Source organism: Erythranthe guttata, chromosome 13 (genome assembly GCF_056151865.1).
Source record: "Erythranthe guttata isolate IM_541 chromosome 13, IM_541, whole genome shotgun sequence".
Classification (NCBI taxonomy): domain Eukaryota; kingdom Viridiplantae; phylum Streptophyta; class Magnoliopsida; order Lamiales; family Phrymaceae; genus Erythranthe; species Erythranthe guttata.
The window spans coordinates 19635500-19648998 of record NC_142545.1 but is presented as its reverse complement, the minus strand read 5'-3'; the positions used below and the strand labels follow the sequence as shown (position 1 = coordinate 19648998).

General features: G+C 36.3%; 4 protein-coding genes across 4 annotated transcripts; 2 read left to right on the top strand and 2 right to left on the bottom strand.

Annotated features, from left to right (window-relative positions):
* Nucleotides 1-173: 173 nt before the first annotated feature.
* Nucleotides 174-1450, bottom strand: LOC105950869 (uncharacterized). Its single transcript, XM_088811549.1, has 2 exons — nucleotides 1290-1450; nucleotides 174-1201 (listed from the first exon to the last, which is right to left on the bottom strand). The coding sequence occupies exons 1-2, from the start codon at nucleotides 1435-1437 to the stop codon at nucleotides 282-284; spliced, it is 1068 nt and encodes a 355-aa protein (XP_088667675.1). The 5' UTR covers nucleotides 1438-1450; the 3' UTR covers nucleotides 174-281.
* Nucleotides 1451-3198: 1748 nt separating this feature from the next.
* Nucleotides 3199-5004, top strand: LOC105950865 (pentatricopeptide repeat-containing protein At5g66520). The gene has a single exon (XM_012974233.2). It carries the CDS (start codon nucleotides 3234-3236, stop codon nucleotides 4590-4592), a length of 1359 nt encoding a protein of 452 aa, XP_012829687.2. The 5' UTR covers nucleotides 3199-3233; the 3' UTR covers nucleotides 4593-5004.
* A 51-nt stretch (nucleotides 5005-5055) lies between these two features.
* Nucleotides 5056-8314, bottom strand: ABCI15 (trigalactosyldiacylglycerol2). Its single transcript, XM_012974236.2, has 6 exons — nucleotides 8126-8314; nucleotides 7327-7977; nucleotides 6901-7230; nucleotides 6275-6390; nucleotides 5660-5750; nucleotides 5056-5584 (listed from the first exon to the last, which is right to left on the bottom strand). The coding sequence occupies exons 2-6, from the start codon at nucleotides 7846-7848 to the stop codon at nucleotides 5492-5494; spliced, it is 1152 nt and encodes a 383-aa protein (XP_012829690.1). The 5' UTR covers nucleotides 7849-7977; nucleotides 8126-8314; the 3' UTR covers nucleotides 5056-5491.
* Nucleotides 8315-8902: 588 nt separating this feature from the next.
* Nucleotides 8903-12345, top strand: VSR7 (VACUOLAR SORTING RECEPTOR 7). Its single transcript, XM_012974230.2, has 11 exons — nucleotides 8903-9569; nucleotides 9671-10363; nucleotides 10455-10613; nucleotides 10705-10788; nucleotides 10881-10963; nucleotides 11066-11147; nucleotides 11273-11355; nucleotides 11455-11518; nucleotides 11595-11723; nucleotides 11824-11927; nucleotides 12011-12345. Exons 1-11 carry the CDS (start codon nucleotides 9254-9256, stop codon nucleotides 12134-12136), a joined length of 1923 nt encoding a protein of 640 aa, XP_012829684.2. The 5' UTR covers nucleotides 8903-9253; the 3' UTR covers nucleotides 12137-12345.
* Nucleotides 12346-13499: the final 1154 nt, after the last annotated feature.

Here is a 13499-nt window from a genome sequence, read left to right as displayed (position 1 = left end):
AAAATTAGGCCGATTTTCTATATATGTGCTTTGTTATGTGCATGATCTGTACTCGATTGTGGAATTTGATATGAGTGATTGTATTTGTTGGATTGAGCTTGATTCACAACCATCTGATTTTAGATTGGAGGAGTTGAATGAGAAATTGTAAAAAGTAGAGATTTTATTCGTTTTGTATGTAATCAAGAAAAAGTTATTGGGCGAAATAAAGCTGTGGAGACGTACGCACACTAGAATTGGTAAAAGAATGAAAGTGAAGGTAATAAATATATTAACAGTATTCAACAATCCCAAGCAAGACGTTGATCATCGTCTAAATGAGTAGTAGTAGTAGTATAAACCGGGGGAGGCAGTATGAATGCAGAATCCACAAAATCGAAATCAAAGTGACTAGTAATACTCCCATGGAAAGTATGAATATTAGTATTCGGTTGATGATAATCCGGTTCTTGGTGATCATGATGAATAATACCCGATGAGTTCAATAATATACTTAGTTGATCATCGTCATCATGATGGTTATAATAAAGTAGTCCACATGATGAAATCTGCTGGTGTTGCTGCTGCAATGCATTTGGCAAAGGATCAACGAGGCAGCGGCCTGAATAATGATCCAAATTATGAATAATATTATCGAAGTTATAGGGATGATGATTAAGTAGACTAGTACTAGTAGTGAATCCGCAGGTGGATGAAGGAGAAGAAAACATCATACTAGGAGTAGTAGTAGTTTGAGTTGAATTATTAGTAAGTACTAGTCCGGAAAGGGTGGTTGATGATGAGGCCGGGTCGTTTATTATAAGAAGATCATCATTATTATTTAGTATTGGAGGAGTACTCCTCGAATTATTATTAATGATAATATTGGGAGGAGGAGCAGTAGAAGATGATGAATGTTGATGGACGGAGAAAGTGGTGATGATATTGTTGGAAGAAGAAGAAGAAAGGAGGAGATTGTGAGTGGTGGGATCCAAGCCTTGAGAAAGGAGCTTCTTCTTGATGCAAGAATTCCAGAAATTCTTAACTTCATTGTCAGTCCTGCCAGGCAAGTGTTTAGCTATTTGAGACCACCTGTTGCCTAATATCCTGTGTACGTCAATGATTGTCATCTCCTCTTCCTCTGTAAAACAACCCCTCTTCACGTCTGGCCGTAGATAGTTTATCCACCTCAATCTGCAGCTCTTCCCGCACCTTTCCAACCCTGCATGTTATATATTATTAATTCATCAATCATCATCATCATTTTTCATCCATCATTTACTATTACATATATATAGAGAGAGATGCACCTGCTAGTTTAGGAACAGAGCTCCAGCAGCCGTGGCCATGGGCAGTGATATGGCTGACAAGCTTCTCATCCTCTTCCGGAGACCACAGTCCCCTCTTTACTTTCTCTTTGCTGCAGCACTGATGATGTACTATTTTATTTATTATCATCTCTCTCTCTCTTTCTTTCATCTACCAACAACACACTTACTTCATCACCCATATATCTGTGTCTATATATATATATATATATATATATATATATATATATATATATATATAAATGAAACCAACTTTTTCTCAATCAAACTAAATTTTAAAATTGTATTATTAATTGTTTAGCTAGCTTGTTTTAGGAACATGTTATATAATGGTGAAGTGTAGGAAATTGTATAAATTAGTATAATATACGATGACTATTGACTATAATATACAGCTAGCTAGGATTAATTTTACTGCTGGCTGCTGCATTCTCTCTCTCTCTCTCTCTCTCTCTCTCTATATATATATATATATATATATATATATATATATATTGATTGCAGGTCCACACTCCATATATATGGTCTTTTGTAACAATTAATATATATGTATAAATAATATTATTCTACTAGCTAGTCTTCCAGATGATTTTATGCGTGCACTGCAGTCACACAAACAAATGTATTTTTCATGCATGCTAACTCTGACAAGAAACCTTTTTTTCCATTTCGCAAAGTTTATTACATGATTTTCTGATCATCATAAATACGTAGTATGATAATGCCAATTGGAGCTCATGTACGTTAACATCACAACAATTACGATACACATATAGAACAAACCAAAAAAAATAAAAAATAATTAATATGAAATAAGAACATGATTAAATGTTTTGAATGTGTGAGCACAAGAAGTAATGATCATATGATGCGAGAATGTGGGAAATTAAAGTTGATTGCACCGGTTTATGACTTTATTCATAAATCATAGAGATGGAGCCACTTAATTTGCTTTTTTACGTAATTTTCTCCAATATATATATATATATATATATATATATATATATATATATATAATAGCATCCGTTGCCGTCGGCAGAAATTAGATGCATGGGAGATCTTCAAGGGTTTGTGTTTTTACTTTATGTAAATAATTACTAGTACTAACGATGTAATTTATGGTTGAATTTAGAACCATGAAATGATGAAAATTCCCCTAATTATTATCGTCATCATAATCATTCATTCATTCTAATTTGCGATTTCCCTATACAATACTAATATTTAAGGTCTCTTCATTCATTCACATTACTCATTACTCATTACTACTATATTTTGGGTTTAGTTAATTAATTAATACCCCACTGAGATTGATTAATATCTGCCGACAATTTGCAATCATCTCTCTTACTCCGATCCTTTTCTCAACTTGTTTTAATTTCAAAACAACTTCTTTTTACATATAAGTATAATTGTATTTAGAATCCAGATAAAATGATTTTAGAGAAAACCAAAAATATAGTATTAGTACGACTATGTCTCAGGCTATTAATTTCTTGTAAGAATGGTTGAAGCCGAGAAAATTGACATAATAAATCTCTACAAGTAGAGGAAAGCGACATACATTATAAATTATAATAATAATCTCAGATGATTAGCTTAACTACAACAGCTGGATTTGGATTAATTGCCCAATGTCTTGCACGAAATATTAAGTGCATCGGTGTAATTTACACTCAAAATAAATATTGTTTTAGTGAGGTAAAAACATCATCTCTCTATTCTATTGTGTATTAGTTAATAAATATTTAAAAGTGGATAAAAATTGAAGAAAATAAGTGGCAACGATAATTTTGGTATGGGTACGTAGTTAAGGTAAGATCCATCATTAGGTCATATTTGGCCCATATAAATTATCCATATTTTAATTTTTTAGTTTTAAAAATTAAAATAGAATCATCAGCCATTAATAACAACATATCATCCATGGTGTCCTTGCCAATCATCAATCATCCATGGAGTTTTCTGTTCAGAGCCCGCTTCAATACTTGGGCTTTTGCCATTAGGAACGCCGCCTCTTCCTCTTCTTCACCTCTGAAAGCCCTCCAACTCTATTCTCGGATGCACCGCCAATCTGTGCCTTTCGATACCTTCTCTACCCTCTACGCCATCAAGTCTTGCACCCATTTGGGGCCCCACCACAACCTCAACAACATCTTACGCCACCTCCACGCCCACATTCTCAAACTCGGTTTCTCTTCTCACGTTTACGTCGCCACTTCTCTCCTCTCTGTCTACTCTTTCAATGTCTTTAGGGACGCATGCTTCCTGTTCGATGAAATGCCCACTAGAAACACCGTCACTTGGAACGTTATGATTACTGCATATTCACGTCAAGGGGATATCACTAGTGCCCGCCTCCTTTTCGACAGAGTGCCCCTTCGAGACCTTGCTTCTTGGTCTGCAATGATCGCAGCATATGTCGACAATTCCCTCTGGGACAATGCCTTACCACTTTTCCGCGAAATGATGGTCAGTAGGAATGTTACTGGTGATTGCCTAAAGCCCGATCAACTAACTTTAGGTTCCATTTTAGGAGGCTGCGGTCGAATGGGTTCTGTTGGATTGGTGTTTGGAAAATCCATACACGCCTTTGTTATTAAGAACAAGTGGGACTTGAATGTGGAGTTGGGTACTTGTTTAGTTGACATGTATGCTAAATGCGGGCTTCTAAAAACTTCTTCCCTGATTTTCAGCATGATGAAGGGCAACAACGTGGTTGCCTGGACAGCATTAATCTGTGGCGCTGCTCAACATGGATTTGGACAAGAAGCTATACAGATCTTTGAGAATATGAGAGAAGCAGGGGTGAAGCCTAATGAGTTGACGTTCACAGGGATACTTACTGCTTGTGTGAAAGCAGGGTTGGTGGAAGAGGGGCGCATGTATTTCAGGATGATTGAACAGTGTGGGATAAGGCCTAGGATTCAGCACTATGGCTGCATGGTTGATTTATTTGGTAAGACGGGATTGTTGGGGGAAGCATATGAGATCATTAACACAATGCCGTTTGAAGCCAATGTGGTTATATGGGGTTCATTCTTGTCATCTTGTAAGCTGCACAAGCAGTTTCAGATGGCTGACGACAATGTGATTGATAAGGTGATGAGGATGGTGACTCCAGAAAATGATGGAGGGGTTTACTCACTTATATGTGATTTATATGTATTAAGCGGCAAGTGGAGTGAGGCAGAAAGAATAAGGAATATGATGCTCACCAAGAACGTGCGGAAATCTCGGGGATCTAGTTTCGTCCCAAGTGGTAATGTGAAGTCGGAATCCTAACAAAAAAAAATCCTTCTTCGGACTTGGGCAAGTTCAGGCGATGCAGGATGCAGCTATCAATACAAGGTTGACAAAACTAGAGTGGAATAGGACAGTCAATCACAAAGCTTCGGACAAAGACGAATTACTATTATTAGGCATAAAAAACTAAATAATGGAGGTCACTGCTTCACAGATGGCTCAGCGAAGGCCTTTGGTGATATTTGTAGATGATACATGAAAGTTGATGACATCACTAACATACTCCTCCTAAGGTTGTTACATTTTGCTGACTAATAAGATTTTCCTTATTAGCGCAATGTGTAGACTTGAGCATTTTTCTGAGTTTGCTATATAGTGCTAATGCTTACATTAGTGTTTCATTTATTATGAATTGTTATCTGACAACCAAACCAGATTATATGGTTTTACTGATTCGTATTATTTCTGGATAACAAGGGTTTCAAGGAGAAATGCGAACTAATAGAAGAAAAAATCGACCTTTTCTTAATAGATGAATGAATATGTGTCAAGTACAGCAGCAATAAGTACATGAATGAAATTATTCTAGAAACAATACCAACATCTAAGGCTAAAGAAGTTGCCAAATTCACCACTTGAATGATGAGAGAAACTTTCTTCAACATCGAATTTCCTGAAAGCCACCATCCTGAGAGTCCACAAAAGAGAGGTATCTTAAAGTCTCGTCCATGGCAAGCATGAGTTCTGCAGAACATGGATTAGGAAGGTCCACCTATTATTATTATTAAGCAGATTTCTTCTGATGAATACAAGAAATAAATATTGCTTTCAATGCACACAATAAATACAAGCCCACCCTCCATACTTGCATCTACTACAATCCTCCTGCTCTCAGTAAATAGCAACAGAATAAATCAGTCAACTTAACTTCATCTTCTTCACAGTAGCCTGCTGAGAGACTTAATGAGCAATTTCAAGTTCTTTCTTGTGGCTTCATCCCCAGTAAATCCCAATATATCAGAGCTTATATTCTGCATACGTTGATACTCAGTCAAGAATATAGAAATTTAGGAAAAGTATTAATGACACCCCTAGGCAAAACCTACCTCAATGTTCTTCAATGTGAAAATGAGGGTATAAATAGACTTCTGAATTAGTTCCGTGTTTTCTGGAGTCAAAATTGAAGACTGCACCCTTCTGTATAGTTCACATAAAACGCACCGTGAGCCAATTACCATACAAAAGATGTTTGAAATTAGCAGACCACAAACATCCTACATGATCAACAAGCCATTTTGACCTGAAATTACAGACTAAACCATGTTGTACCTCATACGTGGATCGCACAACTGTGCAACTGCTAATGAAAACAGATTTGTGGACATAGATGAAGTCAATGGACGTGTCCGAAATCAGTAAACAAACAAGACATTCAATTGTCTGTCATCTGTTATTTCCTAAATGAAGGAAATGCTTAAAGTAATCTGCAAAATGTTAATCTAGTGCGTTTAGGAGTTGATATTATATGAATATACTTGGTTCAGTTTCATCTATGTGAGTTATGTAGCAATTATTAGAAATATATTTTTAAACTATTGGTAATATAGGAACAGTCATCTGAATATAAATGCATGTTATCAACGTCCAAAATTTCAGCGGAAAAATGGGACAAGATTAAATGATACATAACTGTAATTGCATCATGGAGATTGTATGTTCACCTCAGATCGTCGGAAGCTCGTGTAAGGCTTTTGGTTAAATGTTCAACTTCCTTCAGCAACCCACGGTCACGAACTTCAGCCAGCAAAGGTTCTATATCTTCAGCTATGGCTTCAATCTGAGAAATCACTACATCAGAGGCAGAATATTGCATGAGAATACATTCAATGCCACAACACCATAACTAATGTATTTATATGTTGAAAAAGGAATCAAGATGAATGCGTCTGGTAACAGATGTCAAGACTTTGCATTTTGCAATGCCCTTCTAAAGTTTGCACACTACTTTGCTAATGCTGGATGCACAATAGAACCGATACATAGTAGGAAAAACATTATTCAATTGAAAACAACTATACAGATCATTCTACAAGGCAAACCGAAACAATTTTGATGTGAGAAAAAATCCTAAGCTACATAGACCACAGTGCAGTTATAGATAATGACAGAAGCATACTCTTTTATAGATGGTTGATGACCGACTAATATTTAGTTTGCAGAAGTTCAATTACATAAATTAGGGGAACAGAAACATAAGCTCATCACTTCCAATATGCCATCAGCACAACTAAAACAAGCTGATTTTAGATTGAACATATTTAAGTAACTAAAAGCACACAGACCACACCTTTGAAAGCAGAGGCCGTGCCTCTCCAATGACGGCGGCAACCCGTTCAGTCAATGAATAGGCATTCGCAACACCAATTTCCTCAACTTCACGCCCAATGCGAGTAAATATTCCAACCAATGCGTCCAAACTCACACCCTGACGTCCCTTTATCTTTTGCCTGTCACATACAATTAAGCCCTCTTTAACACAATCTGCATGAAGAGGGCCAACTGAAGGTTCTGGAATGGGATCTCGTGGTGTAATATCAATGAGAGTTTCCATGAGAAGACCAGACTGATTGACTTCAATCAAGGAATTTTGTGGTACTATAATCTTGTCATCTTCAATCTATGGACACCATGAACAAGACAAACAAGGAAATAGTCAGAATGCATTGAAGGCACATGTAAGAAAATAAGTTGAAATATTCTCCCTTCTCCTCACCTCAACTACCGCCTCAATATTCCTGAGTGAGGAATTGACGCGAACCACATTCCCAACATTGACCCCTCTAATCCTAACAGGTGTTCCAGTGCAAATGCCACTAGCCTGATCAAACTCAATGACGGCCAAATATTTGTTAAACTTCGATCTTAATTGAAACCCCCTCAACCAAGCCAAGCTAAATGCCAGTATAAATGCTCCGGAAACAAGAAACAAGCCGACCCCACCCTCCCAAACGCTTTTCCTACCAAAACCAAAATCACTCAAGGGTCTCAAAGTTTGCTTCCAAAGAGTGCGAGGAACATCCAGAATCAGAGAGAAAGGGTTTTTGGAATGAGAAGATGATGCAGCCTGAGGCTGGGCATTAATATCATCAGATGAAGTAGCTTTGACGAAAAAAGGTTTCCTCTTCTTCTTATGTCTAAGATTAGCAGTGAGAGATGGCAAGAAATTCAAAGTAGGTGAGATATAATAGGAACGCGACAGTGCGGAACTAGCTAAAATCAGTGAATTCCCTTCCATATCTATCTATCTATCTCTTTCAGACCTATGTTGAAGAATTATTCGAAAATGTATTCGTTCACAAAGAATACTTGCCAGCAGTGAGAGGATTCCGTATTCTCTCCTTGATCCTTGACATTGGATGGAAATCTAGGAGAAAATATATCAGCACAAAAAAATGATTAATTTGAGATGAGGAGATGAAAAAAAGAAAAATGATTAATTTGAGATGAGACGATGAAAAAATGAAAAAAACATCTGATGAGGGGAAGGGAAAAGAATAACATAGAAAAGATACCGTAGAATTGTTTGGTCGGAAGAAACAGAAACCCTAGATAGCTTGAGAAAAGGGAGAGAGTGAGTGAGTGACAGTGACGAAACCAAAGTGCGAAATTGGGCTGGGCTGGGCCGCATGTAGTATTGAATTTGGAGGAGGAGTTCAGCCCTATCCAACATTAATTCATTCATTCATTATTAATTAGTATATAGTTCAAAAATAATCTGAATGTTAATTTTGTATACTTTAGGCCAAGACAAAAAAAAATATGATTTTGACTTGGGGGTATTTGGCAAATAACAAAAAGAAGAAGAAGAAAATAAAAATAAAAATTGCAAGTCAAATATGACCGAGTCTTTTTTATAAATATTTTGTTGTTAATAATGTTGTGTTATGTTGAGTGAGTGGAAGAGTCATACATATATCATAATTATTACCAATATTCTAACCATGTAATCTAATCTAATTAATACCTCTTCCACACAAATCATTATTAATGTCAACTCACATTATTTATTTATTTATTTACTGATGATGGGTATATAATTATGTACCGCCTTAAAAAATTATGTATCTGTATGTTAGTTGAAGCTTGACTTGTATGCATGTTTTACCGCACCCCACCCAAATTTATTTTATTTACTGGGGATCAACTTTATTATGTATATTAATTCATGAGATTCCTTTCACCATTAATTAATTAATTAATATTAAATTGCATTTATTATTAAAACAAAAATTAAGAAGACGACGTGGGTGTGGGCCGGGCCGGGCTTGAAGGAAAAAATGAAAAATGTTAATTTAGGTGAGTGGAAAAAAACGTTGCACCAAACTGGCTTAATAATGAAGGAATACCTCTCTCTATATATGTATATAAAATAATATGATGAATGAATATAATAGTCTTTGATTCCAATTGCCTTTTGTTTACCAAGTCTATAGCTCTATCGTTCACTTCACGTCATAGCAACTACATATATTTTTCTAGTATTTTTTTGATATCCTCCCTCCTCTTAGCTAGCTACTACATGATGATATGATGATGACCTCAAAACCCAAAGTCTTCTCTCTCGTCTATCTATTTTAAGTCTCCTTCTAATTAACTTTTCTAGTTTCTGCAAATTATATTTCATTTCGTAAAAAACACAGATGGCTATGAATACTACTGCATCTATGTTTGTATTTATTATCATCTTAACACAAGTCCTTTTATTACTAGTAGTTGAACAAGTGGAATCCAGATTTGTTGTTGAAAAGAGCAGCATAAGCGTCCTTTCTCCAAATGACCTCCGTTCAAAGCACGACGCTGCTATTGCCAACTTCGGCGTCCCCGATTACGGCGGATCTTTGGTCGGCACTCTCTTCTACCCTCCAACTGGCTTCACCGGCTGCTCTCCCTTCGACGGAGACAAACCCTTCAAGTCTAAGTCCCCACGTCCCTCTATTCTTCTTCTTGATCGCGGAGGTCTTCATGATTCTCTCTTTTTTTATTTCATTTCTTCCTTCAATATACATACATATAAATAAAATATTTGATTTTTGGTGGTCTCGTACGTCCATCTCCAGATTGCTACTTTGCGTTGAAGGTGTGGAACGCACAGCAGGCCGGAGCATCGGCGGTTCTAGTGGCTGACACTATAGACGAGCCCCTCATCACCATGGATACCCCTGAAGAGAGCACCGATACCAACGGATACATAGACAAGATCGAAATCCCTTCAGCATTGATCGAGCGCTCCTTTGGCCAGTCGCTCAAAGATTCCCTCAAGAAAGGCGATGATGTGGTGGTCAAAATAGACTGGACTGAGTCAATGCCCCATCCCGATCAAAGGGTCGAATACGAGCTGTGGACTAACAGCAACGACGAGTGTGGGATTCGGTGCGATGACCAGATGAATTTCGTCAAGAATTTCAAAGGGCACGCACAAATTCTTGAAAAGGGAGGTTACACGCAGTTCACACCACACTACATAACTTGGTACTGTCCAGAAGCTTTCATTCTGAGCGATCAATGCAAGTCTCAGTGCATTAACCATGGCAGATATTGTGCACCTGATCCAGAGCAGGATTTTACACAGGGGTATCAGGGTAAAGATGTTGTCTTTGAGAATTTAAGGCAGCTCTGCGTCCACAGGGTGGCCAACGAGACCAACAGATCATGGATTTGGTGGGATTATGTGTCTGATTTTCATATCAGGTGTTCCATGAAGCAAAAGAGATATAGCAAAGAATGTGCAGAGGATGTCATGAAATCACTAGGTCAGATATTTTACAGTATCGCTAATAATAATAATAATAATTATCATCCAAGTCTAGCTGATACATAAAAAATGTTTGCATGCATCATCAGATCTCCCAACAGAGAAGATAAACAAGTGCATGGGTGACCCTGAAGCTGACACTGAAAATCAAGTCCTCAAAGCTGAACAAGATCTTCAGGTTGGACATGGATTGCGTGGTGATATTACCATCTTACCAACAATGGTCATAAATAACGTTCAATACAGGGGTCAGTCATTCATTCAATTAATTCATCACTTCTTCATTAACTCTAACACCATATATGTATGTATCTAAATCTGATGTTTTTGACACTCAAGGTAAGTTGGAGAGGAGTGCAATATTGAAGGCTATATGTGCTGGGTTCAAGGAGACGACTGATCCTCCTATTTGCTTGAGCGGAGGTCGTTATCATAACATTCTTATGTTTAATTATAAAATACTAATAATGATACATGCCTTGTAAGATTGAGTAACAATGATATATGAACAACAGATTTAGAGACAAATGAATGCCTTGAAAACAATGGTGGGTGCTGGAAGGATTCAACATCATCATCAAATATAACAGCATGCAAGGTATTATTTATTGCCAACCAAGATTTGCACATTTATATATATGCATATAGTTTGCAATATCGAGTCTGATGTGATGTATGTTTGCTTAATAATTAATTGAAGGACACGTTCAGAGGAAGAGTTTGTGAGTGCCCCATGGTCAGTGGTGTTCAGTATGAAGGAGATGGATATACGTCATGTCAAGGTGCTTGCAATACATAAATATATATTGTCTGTTATAACTTATAATATATGGATTCCAAAAATATAGTAACCTGCATGCATATTAATTAGTAATGTAATGGGGGAATTCTCTACTTGGATTTGTAGCTGTTGGACCAGGAAGATGTTCGGTGGACAATGGAGGCTGTTGGTTGGGTACAAGAGATGGAAATAAGTTTTCAGCATGCTTAGTTCAGTGAAACTATACTTGGGGGATTTCATTATATACTTTTCTTTGAAAAAAAAACAACTAACTAACTAACTAACATGTGTGATTGTTCGTATGTCAGGAATCGAATTTAACGGGGTGCCATTGCCCGCTTGGTTTCCGTGGGGATGGTCACCAATGTGAAGGTGCCTGCTTGATTGGTTTCACCTATTTCTTTTATTTTAAGAATACATGGCTAGTAATGTTGATGAATGAATGCAGATGTGAATGAATGCAAGGAAGGTATCGGTTGCCAATGTGAAGGGTGCAGCTGTAAGAACACATGGGGTGGGTTTGACTGCAACTGTAATAGAGGTAAACTCTACATTAAGGAGCAGGACACCTGTATCGGTAAGTTTTCATATTCTTGATTCTTCAATACTCATCATCATCATCAGGAATTTTAGTTTCTTCCTATTTATATGTTTTGTGTGAATAAATGAATGTACAGAAAGGAACAGCTCTAAACTGGGGGGAATTCTTACCTTGGTGGTGGTGGCCGTGGCATTGGGTGCCGGAGTAGCTGGTTACATATTCTACAAATACAGATTCCGGGTAAGTCTATTACGCACATACATCTAATTTGTTTTCTATTGCAAATATAGATAGATATAGTAAGTACGTGTTTTTGTATGCAGTCTTACATGGACTCGGAGATCATGGCTATCATGTCACAGTATATGCCACTCGACAGCAACCAGAATCAGTCTCTTATCCACCACGAACATGACGACCCCCTAACAACACACACTTCTTCTGTTTAAGCCTTAAGCTGCCGAGTGACAATGACGAGACACTTTTTACACAGATTTTCCAGCCAATAACTTAAATACTTGCGGTTCATTATTAAACATACAAAAGATTGTAGGACATTTTACTTGATCTGTATATAGATTGTTTTTGAGTTGTAAACATGGCAACAAATAAGAATTATACACGCCAGCCCATTTATACATTCAGACTTTTCATTCCACTTTTACTTTTTTTTTTTTTTTTTAACTTCATAGTAATTGGAGTTCAAGCAACTGTGCAATCTTTTGCAACAGACGAAATTACCACTGATATATAGGAATCTATTAATTCCTCACACAGACAAACCATATATAATAAATCAGATCACTTAAAAATTGATACCAAGATCTGTGAAGAAGATAAACCATAAAAAGTTAATAAGCACAGATACAAAAAAATCCCAACCCCAGGAATGGATAAGCAGTCTCCGCTCTGTACAATTCCAAGCCAAGCTGCAAAAAAAAAAACCTAAATAAAAGAAAGTATAGTTTAAAAAAAAAAAAAAAGCAAGCATGAATTTTATTATAATAAAATTCCATTTGCCTTATTCTGATACTATTTCTGCAAATATATTGTATTAGGACAAGTAGAATATTTAAACACGAATTTGCATACGTGGGCTTTTTTGTATGAGACTGATTTTGGGCCTCAAACCAAAAAACTCAAGCGCAAAAATAGTACGGGCTGAGCTGATGAAATGCAGTACCACTACCGGGCCCAAAAATAACATTTATTTTTTTTTTGGACAAAATTTTCTGTAGTAGTTTAAGGGTTGGGCAGGCTAATGAAATTTTCTACAGTAGTATGGGCTGGGCTAATGAAATGCAGTCCACTACTGGGCCCCATTCCTTAATTTTTTTTGGACAAAATATTCTATTTTTTTTATACATACATCTATGTACGTGTGTGTGTGTGTGTGTGTGTGTGATTTTTAATTTTTAAATTAAGCGAAAATAAAATAAATTTAATTTGATTAATTAAAACCACAAAATAAAGCATAAGTTATAAATAAACATATAAATTATTTGAAAAGTAGATATATGATTTTTTTTTTGTTTTTTTGTAAAATGACAAAGTAGAATGAATTTATTTGCAAAATGAATAAAAAAAGGAGGAATAGTTTGCTTATAAAGAAATTGAGAAATGGTCTACAATTTTAAACATTCTTGAATTTTGATGTTCAATAAATATATATATTATATTTTGTACACAAAAACGGACAGGTATTTGGGTCACGGTTGGACCGGTTCAACCCGGGTTTTTTTATATTTTTCTATTTTTAATTATTTTATTAGTTTGAATAGTTTAAGAGATACTATTTTTTTATATTTTTAT

What these genes read in the sequence shown, in the direction of transcription:
- LOC105950869 (XM_088811549.1), bottom strand. Translation starts at nt 1,437, where the DNA reads ATGATAATAAATAAAATAGTACATCATCAGTGCTGCAGCAAAGAGAAA. An exon ending in CTCTGTTCCTAAACTAGCAG is followed by an intron (nt 1,202 to 1,289) that starts GTGCATCTCTCT and finishes TATAACATGCAG; the next exon opens with GGTTGGAAAGGTGCGGGAAG.
- LOC105950865 (XM_012974233.2), top strand. Translation starts at nt 3,234, where the DNA reads ATGGTGTCCTTGCCAATCATCAATCATCCATGGAGTTTTCTGTTCAGA.
- ABCI15 (XM_012974236.2), bottom strand. Translation starts at nt 7,848, where the DNA reads ATGGAAGGGAATTCACTGATTTTAGCTAGTTCCGCACTGTCGCGTTCC. An exon ending in ATATTGAGGCGGTAGTTGAG is followed by an intron (nt 7,231 to 7,326) that starts GTGAGGAGAAGG and finishes TGGTGTCCATAG; the next exon opens with ATTGAAGATGACAAGATTAT. An exon ending in TCACATTGAAGAACATTGAG is followed by an intron (nt 5,585 to 5,659) that starts GTAGGTTTTGCC and finishes CAACGTATGCAG; the next exon opens with AATATAAGCTCTGATATATT.
- VSR7 (XM_012974230.2), top strand. Translation starts at nt 9,254, where the DNA reads ATGGCTATGAATACTACTGCATCTATGTTTGTATTTATTATCATCTTA. An exon ending in GGATGTCATGAAATCACTAG is followed by an intron (nt 10,364 to 10,454) that starts GTCAGATATTTT and finishes ATGCATCATCAG; the next exon opens with ATCTCCCAACAGAGAAGATA. An exon ending in CAAATATAACAGCATGCAAG is followed by an intron (nt 10,964 to 11,065) that starts GTATTATTTATT and finishes AATTAATTGAAG; the next exon opens with GACACGTTCAGAGGAAGAGT.